This window comes from Vulpes lagopus, chromosome X, assembly GCF_018345385.1.
Source record: "Vulpes lagopus strain Blue_001 chromosome X, ASM1834538v1, whole genome shotgun sequence".
Classification (NCBI taxonomy): domain Eukaryota; kingdom Metazoa; phylum Chordata; class Mammalia; order Carnivora; family Canidae; genus Vulpes; species Vulpes lagopus.
Window position 1 is genome coordinate 121,504,606 of NC_054848.1, and position 17,023 is coordinate 121,521,628.

The following is a 17,023-nucleotide window of genomic DNA, read 5'->3' on the forward strand; positions in this document are numbered from 1 at the left end:
GCGGGGGGGAGGACCGGGCAGAGACACAGGTAGAGGGAGAAGCAGGCCCCACGCAGGGAGCCCGACGCGGAACTCGATCCCAGGACTCCAGGATCACGCCCTGGGCCGAAGGCAGGTGTTCAACCGCTGAGCCACCCAGGGATCCCCTGGGCTAGAACTTTGCAAAAGGATGACCTCCTTGAAGCCTTACCGCAGGCCCATGTCATCCCGTCTTCCTGCCGAGGACACGTGCTCCAGAGACAGTGCCTGACTCGCTCAAGGTCACAGAGGGCGGGCGGGGGCCACGGCAGATGGGGAGGGATTAGGGGCCTGAGCCGCAGGGCACCGAGATTGCAGCCGGAGGGCCCGGAGCAGCGTGGGGCGTCGGTCAGCGGGGGGTGAAGGAAATCTGATTGTTACGGGGCTCAGCTGAGCCGCTCAGGACGGTCACGGGAACCGGGAAGCCGCGCAGCCCCTGCCTTCGCGCTCCATCCACCCGCGCGTTTGCGGATCTCTGAGGAACTGGCCGACCGCGGGAGCACTTTGCCGACCAGAAAGCAAAAAAGGGAAGGAGTCACATGTGGCCACCTGAAAGTTAAAATAGATGCATGTCGATCTGTCCCCAAAGTCAAAAGCAGCAGGTGATCCTTGCAAACATTATGCCAAGTGGGAAAAGCCAGACACTAAAGGGCAGATGCGTGGAGTCCGCATCTAGGAGGTGCCCGGAGCAGTCGGATCGGAGGGACGGGAAGTGGGACGGTGGGCGTGCTGCGGGGGGGGGGTGTCCGTGTCTCAAGGGACAGGGTTTCAGTGGGGACACCCGAAATGTGCCAGGGCAGGGTGGCGGGGGCTGTGCACCGCAGTGTGGATGCGCTGGTCGGCTCAGAATGGTGCGGATGGTGCATTTGCTGGGTGGGGGGGGGGTCATCACACTCACGCACAAGTCACACACCAAGGAGCCGACAGTCCCTCGCCTGTACCTTTAGCGGCCACTAGCTGTCACCGCCAAAGCCACGGGCCCGCAGCCAGAGCCCCGCGCCCAGCCCAGGCTCCTCCCCAGCACCCCTCCCGCATCACCCAGGAGCCGTGGGATTAGAGGCCAGGCCAGCAGGTGGCCCCAGCTGGCAGCGAGGGCGTGGTGGCAGCGACACAGCGTCGGGCGGGCACATGCGCCCCGTGGGGGCTGCGGGCAAGTGAACTGAAAGCCCGTCAGCTGTCACAGGTCTCCCCCCCCGCGTTTCTCCCGCTTCTTTTCACCCACATTTTGGCCCGACCGGTGCTTTCTCATCTCCGTCTCCAGGGCCCCCGCCTTTCATCCACCTTTGCCGGAGCGGGGGACCCAGCGCGGGCCCCGGGGAGCACACGTGGGCGCCCAGGTGCTGGGTGACTTTTCAGGCCAGTAATCTGCTTTAGGCTAAAATGAGCCTTGATCTTCTGTTAGCCCTAATCATCAATTAGCACCCCAGGCTGCAGAGTGGGTGACAGCCCAGGCGTCACTGCCACCCCCCCCTTTCCCCGGGTCTTTGGGCAGACCCAAGGTTGGGCTCCGTCGTTAGTGTCACGCTGCACAGAGGCAGGCTGTGCAGGCTCGGCCAGACCCCCGCGGACACGGCACTGCGGCTCCCCAACGACAGGGTGGCCCTGGGTGGCCATGGCAGCCCCGTGCGGTGGGGGCAGGCAACAATGGTCACCCCCGTGCAGAAACAGGGGGAGCTCGGCCTGAGAAGGGGGGTGCCCCACGCAAGGCCGCCCCACCGGTCCGGGAAGAGGCGATCCCGTGTGCGGCACTCAGAGGGGCCAGGTTGGGCAGGTGACCTCAGTCGAGGTCTGCTTTTAGTTCTGACATGCTCGGATGCGCTGATTCCTTGACCCTGGTGGGGACAGACAGATAAAGCTCCCTGGGACCCAGGAGGAGGGAAGTCATAACAACTGTCACATCGGGCTGCGTTGTCAGCCTGCTGAGCCGCGAGCCTGCTGAGCTCCTGCTCTGGGTCCCTGCTTTCCCTTCCCCTGGGCAGCCCCCCAGAAGCGGGACTGCTGGGCCCTAGGCCCAGGCCTTGTTTCATTTTTTTGAGGGATTGCCATACCCTTCTCCACAGTGGCTGCACTGTCATAATCTCATTTTAGAGTATTTTCATCCTGCCCCCAAAGAACCTTGTTCCCCGGAGCAGTCACCCCCCATTGCCCCTCGGCCCCCAGGCGACCCCTCTCCGTGGACGCGCCCATCCCAGACATCTCCTACCAACGGCGTCATACAGCGTGTGGCCGTCTGCACCCACTCCCCTCGCCCAGCATCACGCTCCCCGGGGTCGCTCACGCTATGGCAGGTGTCACTGCTCCTCCCCTTGCCATGGCTCACTGCATTCACCCGTCCATTCACTTTCGACCGTTTCGGCGTTTGGCCCCTTGTGAATGGTGCTGCTCTGAGTGTCCCCATACAAGTTGTGGACGTGTGTCTCCAGTTCTCCTGAGGACACACCTAGGAGTGTAAGTACCGGGTGCGCCGCCTCTTGCAGTTAGGCAGAACTCAGCTCCCCACGTACACCTGGGCAACGAGCCCGGCTTCCCAGGCGGCCAGGGGGCCCCGGCGACAGTGGTCAGGACTCCTCCACCGAGTCCACGCGACAGGCACCGACCATTGTCACTGAGGGGGCCGCACTGGGGCGCCACAGAGCTCCAGCCCTCAGCTCGGCAGGGCTCCCTCCACCTGCAGGAGCGGCCGTATCACCAGGAGCATTAGCCTGGGTGCCGCACAGTCGAGGCACGGAGAGTGGGGAAGTGACGTCATGTGTCCATGTCTTGGCTTTCCTGCGCTTCGGGCCACCCCGAAGGAGGGGTCGAAGGCAGCTGAATTTCAGGACTGTGCAGAGGAGGTGGCAGGAACCGTGGGAGAGGGGCGCCCCCCCGTAGGCGGAGGCAGGGGGCGCAGAATTAGACAGTCGGCGCGTCATGGGGGCCGGCAGCCAGACGGCAGCGGGCGAAGAGGCGGAGGAGGCGGCCCATCTGGAACAGTCTCTTGAGAGATTTGCTTTTGAAGGCAAGCGCAGAAGGAAGTGTGGTCAGGAGCTGTCCAGGGAAAGGTCACGAACTCGGGGGACGGAGACTTGCGCGGGGGGGTGGGAGGGCCTGCCGGAAGGCCCCTGGAGGACTGCTGGGAGCACCCTGCTGACCGGGGCCTCATGGGGAGCACAGGGGGAGCAGGGAGCGGAAAGCTCGATGCACGGTGGAGTCTCCCCCCACCCCAGGCCTCTTCCCCCCACCCTTCCTCGGGGAGGAGCCCCCCTCCCCCCGCCCCGCCAGCACAACGTGCAGCCCTCTGCGTCCACGGAGGCGGCCTGACCCGCAGGGAGGTTCCGCGCCCAAGGCCTCAGCACTGCAAAGTCCCCCGGCCCCCCCCAACCTCGCTGGGCTCAGGGGGACACGCGTGGGAAAGGCAGAGCCGCGCTTTGGGCTGCCTCCCTAAGCCACACCCCACTCTGGAAGTCCTGGCCCTTGGGTCCAGCTGAGCCAGGAGCGCGCACTGGACGGCAGGGAGGAGAGGGCACGTGAACACGCGTGAGGGCCCACGGCAGCCGCCTTGGCGAGCTGGGGGCTCCGAGTTGGGTTCCCAGAAAATCCTCCTGAGCCGCCCTCCCGGGCTCATCTCAGGAGCCAGGAGGCAAGGGGTGGGGAGGAGGAGGTCTAAGTCCCAGGCCCAATTAAGAGATCAGGTGGGGCAGGGTTTGGGAGCTTCTAAGGTGAGGAAGCCCGGGTTGATCCCGCGGGCTGGTATAAAGCGCCAGGCCCCCCAAGCAGCACCAGGGCCGCCAGGCGTCGGGACAGGCCTTGCTGGAGCCATGACCCAGCGGTGGGGCCCCCAGAGGCTTGCGGGCGGGCAGCCGCAGGCCGGCCTGGAGGAGAGCACCCAGGCGAGCATCTTCACCTACACCAACAGCAACGCCACTAGAGGTGAGCGAGCGGGCGCCGTCACGGCTGGGCCACCCCGGCTGGAGCAGCACCCCTGGGACACCAGGCCCGAGTGGCTACACGGGGGCTGCGGCCCCCCACGCCCCCCGGAGACTGCTCTTCTACACGTGGGCGTCAGCGGGGATGGTCTTCTCCCTTAGCCTTTATGGCGACACGTGGTGGGGGGCGGCTTTCTGAATATGAGAGGACACCGCGATGCGCCACGTGCAGTTCCAAGCCACGTAGGCCCCCAGACCCCTTGAGAAGCCCCGTCCCAGGGATGCTCACCCGCTGTCTCTGCTAGCGAGTTCTCACACCCCCTTGTGGTGTGCCCAGCTGGCTGCCGTGCCCTGAGCTTCCCGGGGAAGAAGCCGGGTCTAACTCAGTTTTGCATGTGCCAAAGCCCAAACGACGCAAACGGCAGCCGCGAGAGGCTGGGCAGGTGGCCTGGAGGAGCGTGAGTGACTTCTCCAACCTTAGGGTCAGAAGAGACGGTGGTGGCCATCCTGTCCAACTGTGCGCCCGGGGCCTGCAGCCTTGGGCTGTGCGTTCTTGGGGAGGAGGCTCACTTGGCTCCCAGGGCAGCCGCGCCTCTGCTGGGGCGGCCTGCCTTAGGCCCTGCAAACAACTGAAGATACCGGTGACCCCCAGGCCCCGGACCTGCGTCCCCAGTCCCTCCTCCAGACCAAAAACCATCTGTTCCTTCAAGAATGTCTCATGTTAAAAAAAAAAAAAAAAAGAATGTCTCATGTGCCGTGGCTTCCAGAAGCCACACCAGCTCCTTGACAGCCAGGGTTCCCAGGCCAAGCTAATTGAGAACACTGAGGTTTGCTCTGACCTGATTGCTCGTGGCCCAGAATGTCCTCAATGGAGACGCAACGGTGCTCTCCCTAGGGCCTCGCTGATGCCTGAGATTCCTTCTTGTACTTTTTTTTTAATTCCAGTATCTACCGAAGTGGAGGGAGGCATATAATGAACCCCTGGGTTTCCGTCACCCATCTTATCTGCCTCCACTAAGCCCTCCTGATTTCTGGAAGCAGATCTAAGACCTCACACCATGTAAATCTTCAGGATGCACCTCTAAGGGGAAAGGACTCTTCAAAACCCAACCACAGTGCCGTTGGCACATCCGTGAACTAGCATTGCCTCCATACCATGGAACCCCCTAGTCAGTATTGAAGAAAAGGTCATACATTTTTTTTCACTTTGCTTGAATCAGGGCCCCAGTAAGGTCCACACGTTCCAGTTTATCATTCTCTTTTTACCCTCTTTGAATGTAGAGGTTCCCCCTCTACCTCCTTGTAATTTTTTTTTTCCTCCTTGTAATTTATTTGTTGAAGCAAATGAGTCCTTTGTCCCTTGCCTCCTCCACTTCGCTGATGGTTTCCCCGCATGTGGCTTCCCATGCCCCTCCCACCTCGTTTGTCATTATGTTTGTGCAAATTGGTAGTTGATCTGAAGATCTGCCTGGAGGTCAGCTGGATCTGCTGGGGGTTTCGGCAAGACCTCTCCATCAGGAGGGGTCCCTTTTTCTGGGGTGTTGGCAGCTGCTGAAGCTCGAGGCCCAGACCCATTCATGAAACCCCTGGGGATTGCAAAATGGTGGCATTCTGGCTCCTACGCCCCATCTTCATCTATGAGCTGGAGTACTTTGATAGAGAGAAACCTGCCCTTGTCCACTCTCGGGGTCCCCCAGGGAACAGTGGGTATGGGAAAGGCAGGACAAAAGCCTCTTTGTTCCTTTTATTGCTCCCATTCCAAAGTAATGACTTGGTTTCCCAGTGGAGCCAACTGGGTTTGACCTCTGTGTCTTCCTTTCCCCCACCAGGAATCCTGTTCTCAAGGGCTTTGGGTAGACGAATTAGAATATCATTTAATCACTCATTTGCTTTATCTCCCACACACGATGGTCTCAGAAGAAGGACACCAACACTACCATCAACAACACGATTAGCCAAAGCTTAACATTTGGACGCGTCTTTTTATCTTTAGGGTCTATGCCGCTAGGTCCGAGGAGTCAAGCTAGCATCTTCTCAAGTCCCTTAGAACAGTCCCTCTCTGTGCGATCATGCCTCTGAGTGTAGATGCATTTTGTTTTGTTTGTTATAGTTTTGATTTTCCGGGGTTGCTTTATAAAATTTAACGTTGTTTTTGAATAATGTAATAAAACATTGACAAGGATTCCAAATTAAAACCTAGAGAACACGGTATGTTCAAAGAAATCTTGCCTCCTTGTCAGCCCGCACACCCAATCCCCTCCCCATTCCCCCCACCCAATGACTTTAGAACATCTTCGCCTGGGAGTGGACCGTGATACCCATTTCTGTAGGACATTAGTCCTGGAGATTTCAGGAGGGGGAGGCAGGCAGGGACACCTGCTCTGCTTGCACCGCTAGAGGACCCTCCTCTGTGACCTCCCGCGTTCAGAACACTCCGGCCCCCTCCCCCGCCGCGCACTGCCCCATCCCTCTTGTCCAGGCCCTGCCCACATTGGGCTCCAAGGGCTGTCCGGAAACGATGCTCTGGCTGCGTCATGTTGAAATCACCCCAAAGCTGGAGTGTTCCAAACACCTCCCAGGTCCAGCTGCTGTTCTCAAACTAGCCCGCTGGAGTTCCGGGGGAAGATCTGTGGGCAATCTGGAGCGGGGGGGGGGGGGGGCCCTCTGTTCTCCGGTCTGTCAGCAGCCCTATTGTTTCCCTCTGCTTCCTTCTGCGTAGAAACTGGTGCCACACAGGCCTTCGAGGTCTGCTCCCAGGGAGCCCGGGCCACCTAGCGTGGCTGCAGGTATTGCGGAGGGGTTTGCAGGAGCTCCCTGTGAAAGGGGCGAACGACACTCACCCACGGGGCGCTGGGGGGTCCAGTTGTGCTGGGGGTGTGGGTCGAGGTCTACCCCACGCCTCCTAGCCAGGGAGCCCAAGGAAGCCCTACTTTTCCAAATCCAGTTGGAGTTGAGTTTCTGTAACCCCCAACTGCAGCAAGCTGGCTTCTCCCGGCAACTCAGAGGGGACGGTCCTCTCCTTTCCGGTGGCTCCTGGCAATCCGTGGGGCTCCTGGGCTTGTGGAGGCATCGCCCGGATCTCCACCTTCAGCCCCCCATGGCTTTCCCCCTGTGTGGCTGTCACTGTGTCCCGCTGTCCCCTTCTGATACGGACACGGTCCCGTTGGATTAGGGGCCCCTCGACGACCTCAGAACACCTTGATCGCCGCTGGGCAGACCCTGTCTCCAAATAAGGCTGCATTCACGCGAACCGGGGGGCAGGACCCCAACATCTCTTTCTGGGAGGGACACAGTTCAGCCCGTAACTCATTCATTCATTCATTCATTCATTCATTCATTCTCTGAGCACTGATTGTGTGCTGGACCTGCCATGTGAGATGGTGGCCGGATGTGCGCACAGATAACTCCGACACAGGGTAGAAGGTCGGAGGGGGGCACTGAGACAGTCGTCCCGAGGGCCTCCTTGACCCTCAGCTGAGGAATCCGGAAAGGCTTCCAGAAGATGAGGGCATCCGAGCTGGGCTTTACGGTATAGAAGAGAAGACCCAGGCGCAGAGGACAATGTGAGCCAAGATCCAACAGAGGAAGACATGGAGCACTCTCGGGAAGCGGCGCAGTGGGTGCTGGTGTGCGAGGGAGGGGAAGTCAAGGCCCCCCAGGGGGCTGGCCACGTACTGGGGGCGGCCAGTCGGATGGGGGACCGGTTCTTGGCCTAGATGATGAGGGGATCGACTTTGCTAAGTCCAGGTGTCCAGCAGGCCATGGCCTGTGGCCTGAGAGACCGACGGGGGAAGGCTGTTGGCAGCCGGGCAAAGCCACAGGGAAAGAGCTGGTTGCCAAGGTGACTGTAGGGCAGGAGGCCGGCGTGGGGGGCTCCGACGAGGCGGGGAGGGCTGGGCACAGCCGTGCAGTCGGGTAATGCCCCCCCTCCCTACCTCCTGCCTTGCAGACCCCTTCGAAGGTCCCAATTACCACATCGCTCCCAGGTGGGTGTATCACCTCACCAGCGCCTGGATGATCTTTGTGGTCATCGCTTCCGTTTTCACGAACGGGCTGGTGCTAGCAGCCACCATGAGGTTCAAGAAGTTGCGTCACCCCCTGAACTGGATCCTGGTGAATTTGGCAATCGCCGACCTCGCAGAGACCATCATTGCCAGCACCATCAGCGTTGTGAACCAGATCTATGGCTACTTTGTGCTGGGCCACCCTCTGTGTGTCGTGGAGGGCTACACTGTCTCCTTGTGCGGTAAGCAGCCAGGGGCCCGGGCTCGGGGAAGCCCCAGCCGGCTGTGTGCAAGGGATGCACTCACACAGCACCCCCCAAGTGTGCCCGTGGGACGGATGTGAAGGGAGACAGGCCTGCAGGGGAAACAGGGCCGCGGTCACCATGGGGCGGGGGGGGGGGTTGTAATGCAACAAGGAGGCGTCCCGAGTGTCTCCCCTGAGACAGGCCAGTTCGGGAGACAGACAGAGCACCAGATAAGCCCAGAGCCACGTGGGAGGGAAGTGCTCTGGTCACCCCGAGCAGAACTTCCACCCAAAGCAGAGATGTGGGCCCTTTCGGCTCATCCGTGTCGGCCCTTTCCAGGGAAAGAGGAGCTTCCCAGTAGACTTTTTGGGATATTGAAACTAGATCCCAGATCCCTTTCCACATCCCCTCGACCAACATCTCTGCGGGCCTTGGCTCTGGTCAGGTCAACACTGGCAGAGAAGAACCCACGTGCTGGGCACCAAGGCCCCGAGGTAGTCCCAAGTCCTGGCAAGGGGGCTCCCTACCCCAGATGGTGACCACAGGGCGCCGTCAGCTCTCTCTGAGGACCGTGTCCTGGAGGAGACCACGGAGGATCTGAATCCTGAGTCAGCAAGATGAGAAGGGAGCTGGGGCGAGGCGGTCAGGGAGGGCCGGGTGCCATCAGCAGTTGACAGAAGTGAGGCTCACTGCGTGAGGGAGCGAAGGCCACAGCAGCAGGGGTGGCGAGGAGGCTGGGGCAGGAGCTGGCTCTGCCCCACGTGGGGCTCCGGGGGTGGGGGGATTGCCACGAGGCCGGGTTCCTTTCTCTGGGACCCACAAGGAAGAGGGGGACTGGCAGGCCCGATGACGCTCAGATCCCCTCCGCGAGCTCTTGCCCCAGGCCCCCGTGAAACAACAGACGGCTCGGGGTTGCAGCTGGGTGTCCACCCAAGAGGACAGGGAGCCTAAGGGCTGCGCGCTCAGCACACACAGCCTGTCCCCAGGCTCCCTGCCGTCACACCAGCGGGCGCTCGCAGCTGCTCTTCTAGGTGAAGTTTCCCGGGACCATCTGGTCACCATTCCTGGGTCCCTCGCTCCCACATCTAACTTGTTTGTCTAACTGCCACCTAAATGGATTTCCAAGTCACATGGTGAGGAGGTGGACATTAGGAAGAGAAAACATGACACGAGGACGGCGCGGGCCTGGGGAACGGAGAGGGCCCAGATTTGAGTTCCTAGAGCTGTGAGTGCTGCTGACTGACTGTACCACGCCGCTCCGCCGTTTTCCCATCTGGAAAATGGGGGAAGGACTTGGGGGCAAGATTTAAATGACCGTATTGGCCCCTCCCATGACCCCATGAGGTAGGTGCCGACACGAAACCCACAGTACAGGGGCGGACCACTGTCCCCCCATATCTAACTGCCTCTCACTTTACGGATGATGGCCTGGCACTCTCCCAAAGGTACAGGAAGAGAGTGACCAGGCAAGGTGGGGCACAGACCCTCTATGCCCCAAGTCCAAATGCTCTGTGTACCTTCCTCTCTGCTCAGACCTGTCTCTGGTTCTGTCGGCATGCCCCACTCGCCTCTGCATCCGCTTGAGGTCTGTTTTCGAGTCACGTGGGTGCCAAGGAGCCAGGCCCTGTGTGCGGCATGGGTGCCACGGAGGCCCTCGGCCCTGCGGGGGAGCCCGTGGACCCCTCCTCAGGAAAATGTTTACCAGTGGGCACAATAAGATGCATCGGATCACAAAGGAATCCAACCATAATGAAATACACTAATCAAAGTGTTGAATATCAGTGGCATTGTCCGTCATTAAAATTATTAGCAATGTATTGTTTGGCAGGATTAACGATTCCATTCTTTCTTTTTTTAATTTTATGCCAAGAATTTTTTAATTTTTTAATATTATTATTTTTAAAGATTTTATTTATTTATTCATGAGAGACACACAGAGGCAGAGACCCAGGCAGAGGGAGAAGCAGGCTCCACGTAGGGAGCCCGACGCGGGACTCGATCCCGGGTTCCCAGGTCACGCCCCGGGCTGACGGCGGCTCTAAACCGCTGCGCCCCCCGGGCTGCCCGATGCTGTTCTTTATTAAAGTATCAGATAACTCGATCTGGCCTGAAAGCCACTGAACTTTCAAAGTGGTAATGAAGCGAGTGATGCTGGCAAAGATGTAGAGTGACCAGGGCCCAGGCACCGCTCATGCCGCCCCGCTCGGAATGGAGCGGAATCCCGAGTGTCCCTTGTCCCGTCTCCGTCCATGGAGCCCTGAATTCCGCCCACAGACCTGCGGCGTCTAAGCGGGACAGGAAGACACCGTCTCCACCGGCCAGATGGTGGGCAGCGGTGGGAAATCAGGAAGCCTAAGCACACGCACATACTGGCAGAGGGGCACGGGGCACGGGGCACATCGTGCTTCCTTGCCCTTGGCTGGGACCGCTGCAGCCTCAACGTGGTCGTGCGGGTGTGCGCGTGGCCATCGGGAGTCACATCGGCATCCGAGGGAAGGCTGGTGGCCAACAAAAGAGAGAGAGAGACAGGCCCGGGAGGAAAGAATGGGGAAAGACGGCGTTAGGGGACTTGACTAAGAGACCCACCGCCCCCTGGACCCGAATACTCTTTGTGGGCGTTGCGGGGAGGTGGGGAGAAACCTCTTGATCCTGAAAACAGTTGGCTGATCTGGATGGAATGAGTGACACCGGAGGCTCCAGGCCCTCATCTGCCTTCTGTCCCCTGCAGGGATCACAGGGCTCTGGTCCCTGGCCATCATTTCCTGGGAGAGGTGGCTGGTAGTCTGCAAGCCCTTTGGCAACGTGAGATTTGACGCCAAGCTAGCCATCGCGGGCATTGCCTTCTCCTGGATCTGGGCTGCGGTGTGGACGGCCCCGCCGATCTTTGGCTGGAGCAGGTGAGGATGCCAGTACGCCAGGAAGACAGCTCACATAGGACAGAGGGTGAAGGACGGCGGGGAGGGACAGGCTCCTGATTCCATTTGTGACCTTGGGACAAATTGCTGTTTCCGGGCCTCTGTGCCCCCATGTGTAAAATGAGGATAGACCCGACTCTTCCTGTGATCCCCCGGGGGTGCAGTGTCTATGAATGTATAAGTCGGCCTGGCTGCAACATGGACATGGGCCCTGTGGCACCTGAGCCTCTAGAAAGGTCTGTTTCTCCCAAGCATGAACTGCTCATGGGAGCACACAGGGAAAAGTGACAAGCTCAAGCCATGGGAGCAGCTCTAAGTGCACGCGGGGCCCTCTAAGCTACTCTGCCCCAAGCTTCTTTCTTGCACATTCTGAGGAGCCTCCAGTTCAGAGGCGGCTTGGGTTGTAGGTACACCTGGGCCTGTAGGGCATTTGTGTCTTGGCCAGGCCGCTCATTTGGGGCTTCAGATGTTATGTGTATTTTACCACAATTTAAAAAAAAAAGGGGATCCCTGGGTAGCACAGCGGTTTAGCGCCTGCCTTTGGCCCAGGGCGCGATCCTGGAGATCCGGGATCGAATCCCACGTCGGGCTCCCGGTGCATGGAGCCTGCTTCTCCCTCTGCCTGTGTCTCTGCCTCTCTCTCTGTGTGTGATCATAAATAAATAAAAATTTAAAAAAAATAAAATAAGATAAAAATAAAAAAATAAAAAAAAAAGGCGCTATGAGACCTAAAAATGGACAAAGATTTACCAAAATCCTACCCAAGGGTTTCCTTTGAGGCCGATGAAAGTGTTCTGGAACTAGATAGAGGTGGTGGTCGCACAGCATCGTGAAGGTACTAAATGCCACTGAATTGTTCACTTCAAAAATGGTTAATTCGTGTAATGTGAATTTCACCCCAATTTTAAAGACCAAACAATCCTGGGGCGCCTGGGTGGCTCAGTCAGTTGAGTAGCTGACTCCTGATTTTGGTTCAGGTCATGGTTTGGGGGTCCTGGGATCTAGCCCCGCATCGGGCTCCATGCTCAGTGAGGAGTGTGCTTAAGGATTTCTCTCCCTGTCCCTCTGCCCTTCCACCCCCCCTAAAATAAATGGGCAAAGGGAAGCCTGGGGGGCTCAGCGGTTTAGCACCCGCCTTCGGCCCAGGGCATGATCCTGGAGACCCCGGATCCAGTCCCACGTCGGGTTCCTGGCATGGAGCCTGCTTCTCCCTCTGCCTGGGTCTCTGCCCCTCTCTCTGTGTCTCTCATGAATAAATAAAATCTTTTTTAAAAATTAAAAATAAAAATAAAATAAAATAAATGGATAAAGCTTTAAAAACAAACCAACAAAACCAACAATCCTCCAACCCAAGTCAGCAGCATGCCCGGACTGGGGGGTCCCAGGTTGCCCTGCCTACATCAGGACAGGCTGTCAGCCCTTCTCTCCAGGTACTGGCCCCATGGCCTGAAGACTTCGTGTGGCCCGGACGTGTTCAGTGGCAGCTCGTACCCTGGGGTGCAGTCCTACATGATCGTCCTCATGACCACGTGCTGCATCATCCCACTCAGCATCATCATACTGTGCTACCTCCAAGTGTGGCTGGCCATCCGAGCGGTAAGCCCCCGAGCCCTCTTGGCTTCCCCCCCCCCCCCCCCCGCTGGTAGGATCACGAGGACCAGGGACGTCTAGGCTGGGATGAGGGGTCACTCAGTCCTCTCTCCTGCCCTCAAACCTGACTTGAATCCTACAATTCCTTCGGGGCTACAACTGCAGCCCTGGCTCCCTTGTCCTTGCCCCCAAGCAACTGGAAAGGACTGTCGTGCCCCCCCCCCAATTCCTGGGCCCAACAAGGGAGCAAGAGCTGCGTTTCTTCCCTGACCCAGAACACTTGTCCCCTGGCTGGCGAGCCCCCCTCTCCCCGGGAGTGCAGTGCAGCCGGCCAGATCTGCAAGCGAAACCTGCATATCAAAAGGTGTTTTTGAAAGGCTGCTACGGGAGGGACCCTGTCCCCTTCACGAGGCTGGCTGTCGGGCCAGGCCAGGGAGTGGCTTCCCACGTGCCATCTGCCCCAGAGCCCGCTGTCCACTCTCCTCCCTGGGAAGCTGGTCCCGTCCGCAGCCCCCCTTGCCCCCCTGTGTAGGCAATCAGAGCGAGGCGCAGAGGAAGCACACCATGCAGAAGCTGCCCCCTTGACAGCCGCCCCACCGACAGTCAGTTCGGCCTGGGTGCGCCAACTGCCCCAAGAGGTCCTGCTTGGCACAGGCAGTAGAAGGCCTTTGGGGTGGGGCCTTTCTGACAGGAAGCTGCTGCGCCGACCATCAGACCGGCACGTGCTCTAAGCCCTTTCTAGGGTGACGGCCGCAAACTCCCTGCCTTCCTGCTGTGATTTGCCTTCCGCCCCTCTTCCTCCCCCAACCCTGAGGTTCATGCTGCAGAATATAAAGGCAATGTCTGGCCTCTGTGTCTTCTCCGGCTCAGCCCCTCAGATCTGTGCACGGGAGGGGACACTCTGATAAGGGACCAAGTGAGGCTAAGAGTGGCGTCCTCAGCTCCTTCCCGAACTCCTTACAGGAGCCAAGCTAAGCCCAGAGCTTCTCCGGGGCCAGCTGTATGCTGCCGCAAAGCCTCCTCGGGCTCCCTCAAGGCCAGCCTGGTCCAGCCTAAGCCAGGCTGTGGATTCACTGCGGGGGGGGGGGGGAGCTGGCTGCTGCCAGGCCCCAGGTGAGCCCGTCTCCTTCTCTCCAGGACTCGCTATCCCGGGGGCCACCTGTCTCTTGCTGGCTCCCTGACTCACTGCCCAAGCAATAGCAACACAGAGCCCCTGGGATACAGAGCCGGGAGGGACGCTCCCACTCACGTCCCTGGGCATGAATCTCTGTCTCCCCCAGGTGGCAAAGCAGCAGAAAGAATCTGAGTCCACCCAGAAGGCGGAGAAGGAGGTGACCCGCATGGTGGTAGTCATGGTCCTCGCTTACTGTCTCTGCTGGGGGCCCTACACCTTCTTTGCGTGCTTTGCCGCCGCCCACCCTGGCTACGCCTTCCACCCTCTGGTGGCCGCCCTGCCAGCCTACTTTGCCAAAAGTGCCACTATCTACAACCCCGTTATCTATGTCTTCATGAACCGGCAGGTAAGTCACGTCGTTTGCAAAACAAACTCGAAATAGACCCCAGAAGAGCCCAGTGATGGCTCCCCCTGGAATCATGTCCAGGAGAACCCGTTGATGACCTCCAGGACAACCACCAGAGAAGGCGCAGCACGTGAAGGCGCAGCTAGCCTCCCTCTGGATCCTTTCAGAGTCTTGGCCTGAGGGTGGGCAGCTCCACTCCTCCCTTCTGTTGGCCCCAGGGCCATCCCGGAGCTCACACACCAAGGAATGCCTGAACGTGTCTACATCTACCCTAGCTGCGCCCATCCTGCTCTCCTCCCAATCTTCATCTTTCCGTCTTCAAACCCTTTAAGAGGCCCTTCTTGACTGGACTGACATGTGGCTTTTGTGACTTCACGGGTTAGTTCTGGGGAACGTGCTACGGTCCTGCCCAAAGTCTTGCCACATGGTAGCCACCATGGGCTGGCAGTTCGAACCCCAGCAGCAAACTGACCTCTAAGCAGGTGACAGGTGACCACTGAGGCTCATCATCTTCCAAGTGTAATTGGCCCTGTTCTTCCTTGAACCCATCAAATCTACTTCATTAAGGTGCACCTGTGATGTGTGACCTCATGGTGACCAGAAAGGTCCATGGGCCAGAAACAGCACCCCTGCAGGGGCCTCGCATTGCCCCTCCACCAAGACCCAGTCCCCATTCCTTCCAACTAGCTCTCCCCTGCTCCTGCATTTCACGGTCGCCCCCGTGGCCCCACCCGCTCCGACCTGGCCCTGGCTCCCTGCGGAGCTCCTTAAGCACACACTCTTCTTTTTCTTTTTTTTTCCTTTTTTTTCTTTTTTTTTTTTTTAAGCACACACTCTCCTGATGATGTTCAAGTACTAAGGGGGACCAGTACTGCACTTGACTCCCCAGGACTCCCTCGTTGGAGCGTAGTTCTCTCCCTGACTCCTGTTTCCTGGCTTTCACGCGGGTCTCTTGTTAGGTCTGGCTTTTGTCTGTGGAGCCCTAGGCTATCCTGCCTCGTGCTGTGTTTACTTGAGTCTTTCCATCCTCCCCTTACAGAGCTCCCCCCCCCCCCGCCCGCAGACAAGGCAGCTGTACTTCTGGACCCCTCCAGGCTTTCAAACTTTGCTTTTACCCTTTCCACGTCATCATCCCCTCCTGCTGCCTTCTGAGAGTGTTTTCTGTAACGGAGCTCCGCGAGGACAGAGAATGTTACTTTTTTTTGTCCACTGCTGATCCCCCTGGGGCACAGCCTGGCGCAGAGTGGGTGCTCAGTAGGCAGATGCCAAATGCATTCCTCAGCTAAGTCAATTCTCCTCTTCGGCCCCTTTCTTGTGTAATTCATTTCAATAATTACGTGTTTTATTTGTGAGGGTTTGGATGTTGGAGGGAGCTGGAGGTAGTCAAGGATAGGCCTGGAATGTACAGGAGATGCCTCTGGTCTGCATTCACACAGTGCTTCGCTCAGTGATGATATGAGTCATAATTTGGGAAATGAATACATTCCAGATCTCTTTAGGGGCCAAGCAGCAAAGAGTGAGCCCTCTTGGTGGCGAAAGATTCTCTTGGCTAAAGACATCAGGTAGTGGCTAGACTGTCATCTACTTAGTCCTTGTGTGGCCTCAAAATTGATGGAATAGAAACAAGTTGACAGGGACGCCTGGGTGGCTCAGTGATTGAGCGTGTGCTTTCGGCCCGGGGTGTGATCCCGGGGTCCTGGGATCGAGTCCCGCATCAGGCTTCCCGCAGGGAGCCTGCTTCTCCCTCTGCCTGTGTCTCTGCCTCTCTCTCTGCATCTGTCATGAATAAATAAATAAGATCTTTTTTCAAAAAAAAAGAAAAGAAAAGAAACAAGATGACAATCACATTCCTTTTCACTAAAATGCCTCTGAGTCTCTTCTCAGACATTCTGGAGGTCGTTACCCTGTGCACGGACCCCTTAGCTGGCATCATCTTTGGTTCCTGTACGAGTTTCCTGAGGCTATCATAACAAAGGACCACAAACTGGGGGGACTTAAAACAACAGAAATCTATTCTCTCCCAGTTCTGGAGGCCAGAAGCCCAAGGTCAAGGTGTGGGCGAGGCTGGTTCCTTCTGAGGGCTCTGCGGGTGAATCTGTTCCCTGCCTCTCTCCTGGCTTCTGGTGGTGGCCAGTAATCCTTGGTATTCCTTGGCTTGCAGACCAATCTCATCTCTGCCTTCACCTCCACATGACCTCTTCTCCGAGTCTGTGTCCAAATTCCCTTCTTCCAATGACGCCAGTCATTGGATGAGGGCCCGCTCTACTCTAGCATGACCTCATGGTAATGTACATCTTAGTCACGTCTACAAGGACTCTACTTCCAAATAAGGTCACGTTCACAGGCTCTAGGGGTTAGGACTCAAACATAGCTTAGGCGGAGCGGTCGGGGGGCGGGGGGGTGTCACAATCTGACCCACTATGGTCACCATCAGATTCTAAATTAGATGACTTTGACGAATGAATAGTCAGGAGTAAACCATCCCCACGTGCAAGTAATAACCTCAAGCTTCCTCTATTCTCCGCATGAGAATCTGAATGGTAGCAGGGAAGGTGTTAAGTGATCGAGGTGACCCTCAATGAATACCTGCCTAGAATTCCCCGAGAATGACCTTTAGCAGAGTACGTCGGCCCTTTCTGCTGTGTTGAGTAACACTTTCTGTCCTGCCAGTTTCGAAACTGCATCTTGCAGCTTTTTGGGAAGAAGGTGGACGATAGCTCTGAACTCTCCAGCGCCTCCAGAACAGAGGCCTCATCTGTGTCTTCAGTGTCACCTGCGTGAGTCTCTCCAGCCACGACAATAAAAAATTCTGCTTCCTACCAGAAA

General features: G+C 58.1%; 1 protein-coding gene across 1 annotated transcript; it reads left to right on the forward strand.

The window, feature by feature from the left end:
• The first annotated feature begins 3,815 nt into the window (after positions 1-3,815).
• On the forward strand, positions 3,816-16,978 carry LOC121483477 (long-wave-sensitive opsin 1). Its single transcript, XM_041742065.1, has 6 exons — positions 3,816-3,927; positions 7,873-8,169; positions 10,901-11,069; positions 12,518-12,683; positions 13,958-14,197; positions 16,868-16,978. Exons 1-6 carry the CDS (start codon positions 3,816-3,818, stop codon positions 16,976-16,978), a joined length of 1,095 nt encoding a protein of 364 aa, XP_041597999.1.
• Positions 16,979-17,023: the final 45 nt, after the last annotated feature.

Coding starts and splice junctions, on each gene's coding strand:
- LOC121483477 (XM_041742065.1), top strand. CDS start 3,816: ATGACCCAGCGGTGGGGCCCCCAGAGGCTTGCGGGCGGGCAGCCGCAG. Junction 12,684..13,957: donor TGTGGCTGGCCATCCGAGCG/GTAAGCCCCCGA, acceptor TGTCTCCCCCAG/GTGGCAAAGCAGCAGAAAGA. Junction 14,198..16,867: donor ATGTCTTCATGAACCGGCAG/GTAAGTCACGTC, acceptor CTGTCCTGCCAG/TTTCGAAACTGCATCTTGCA.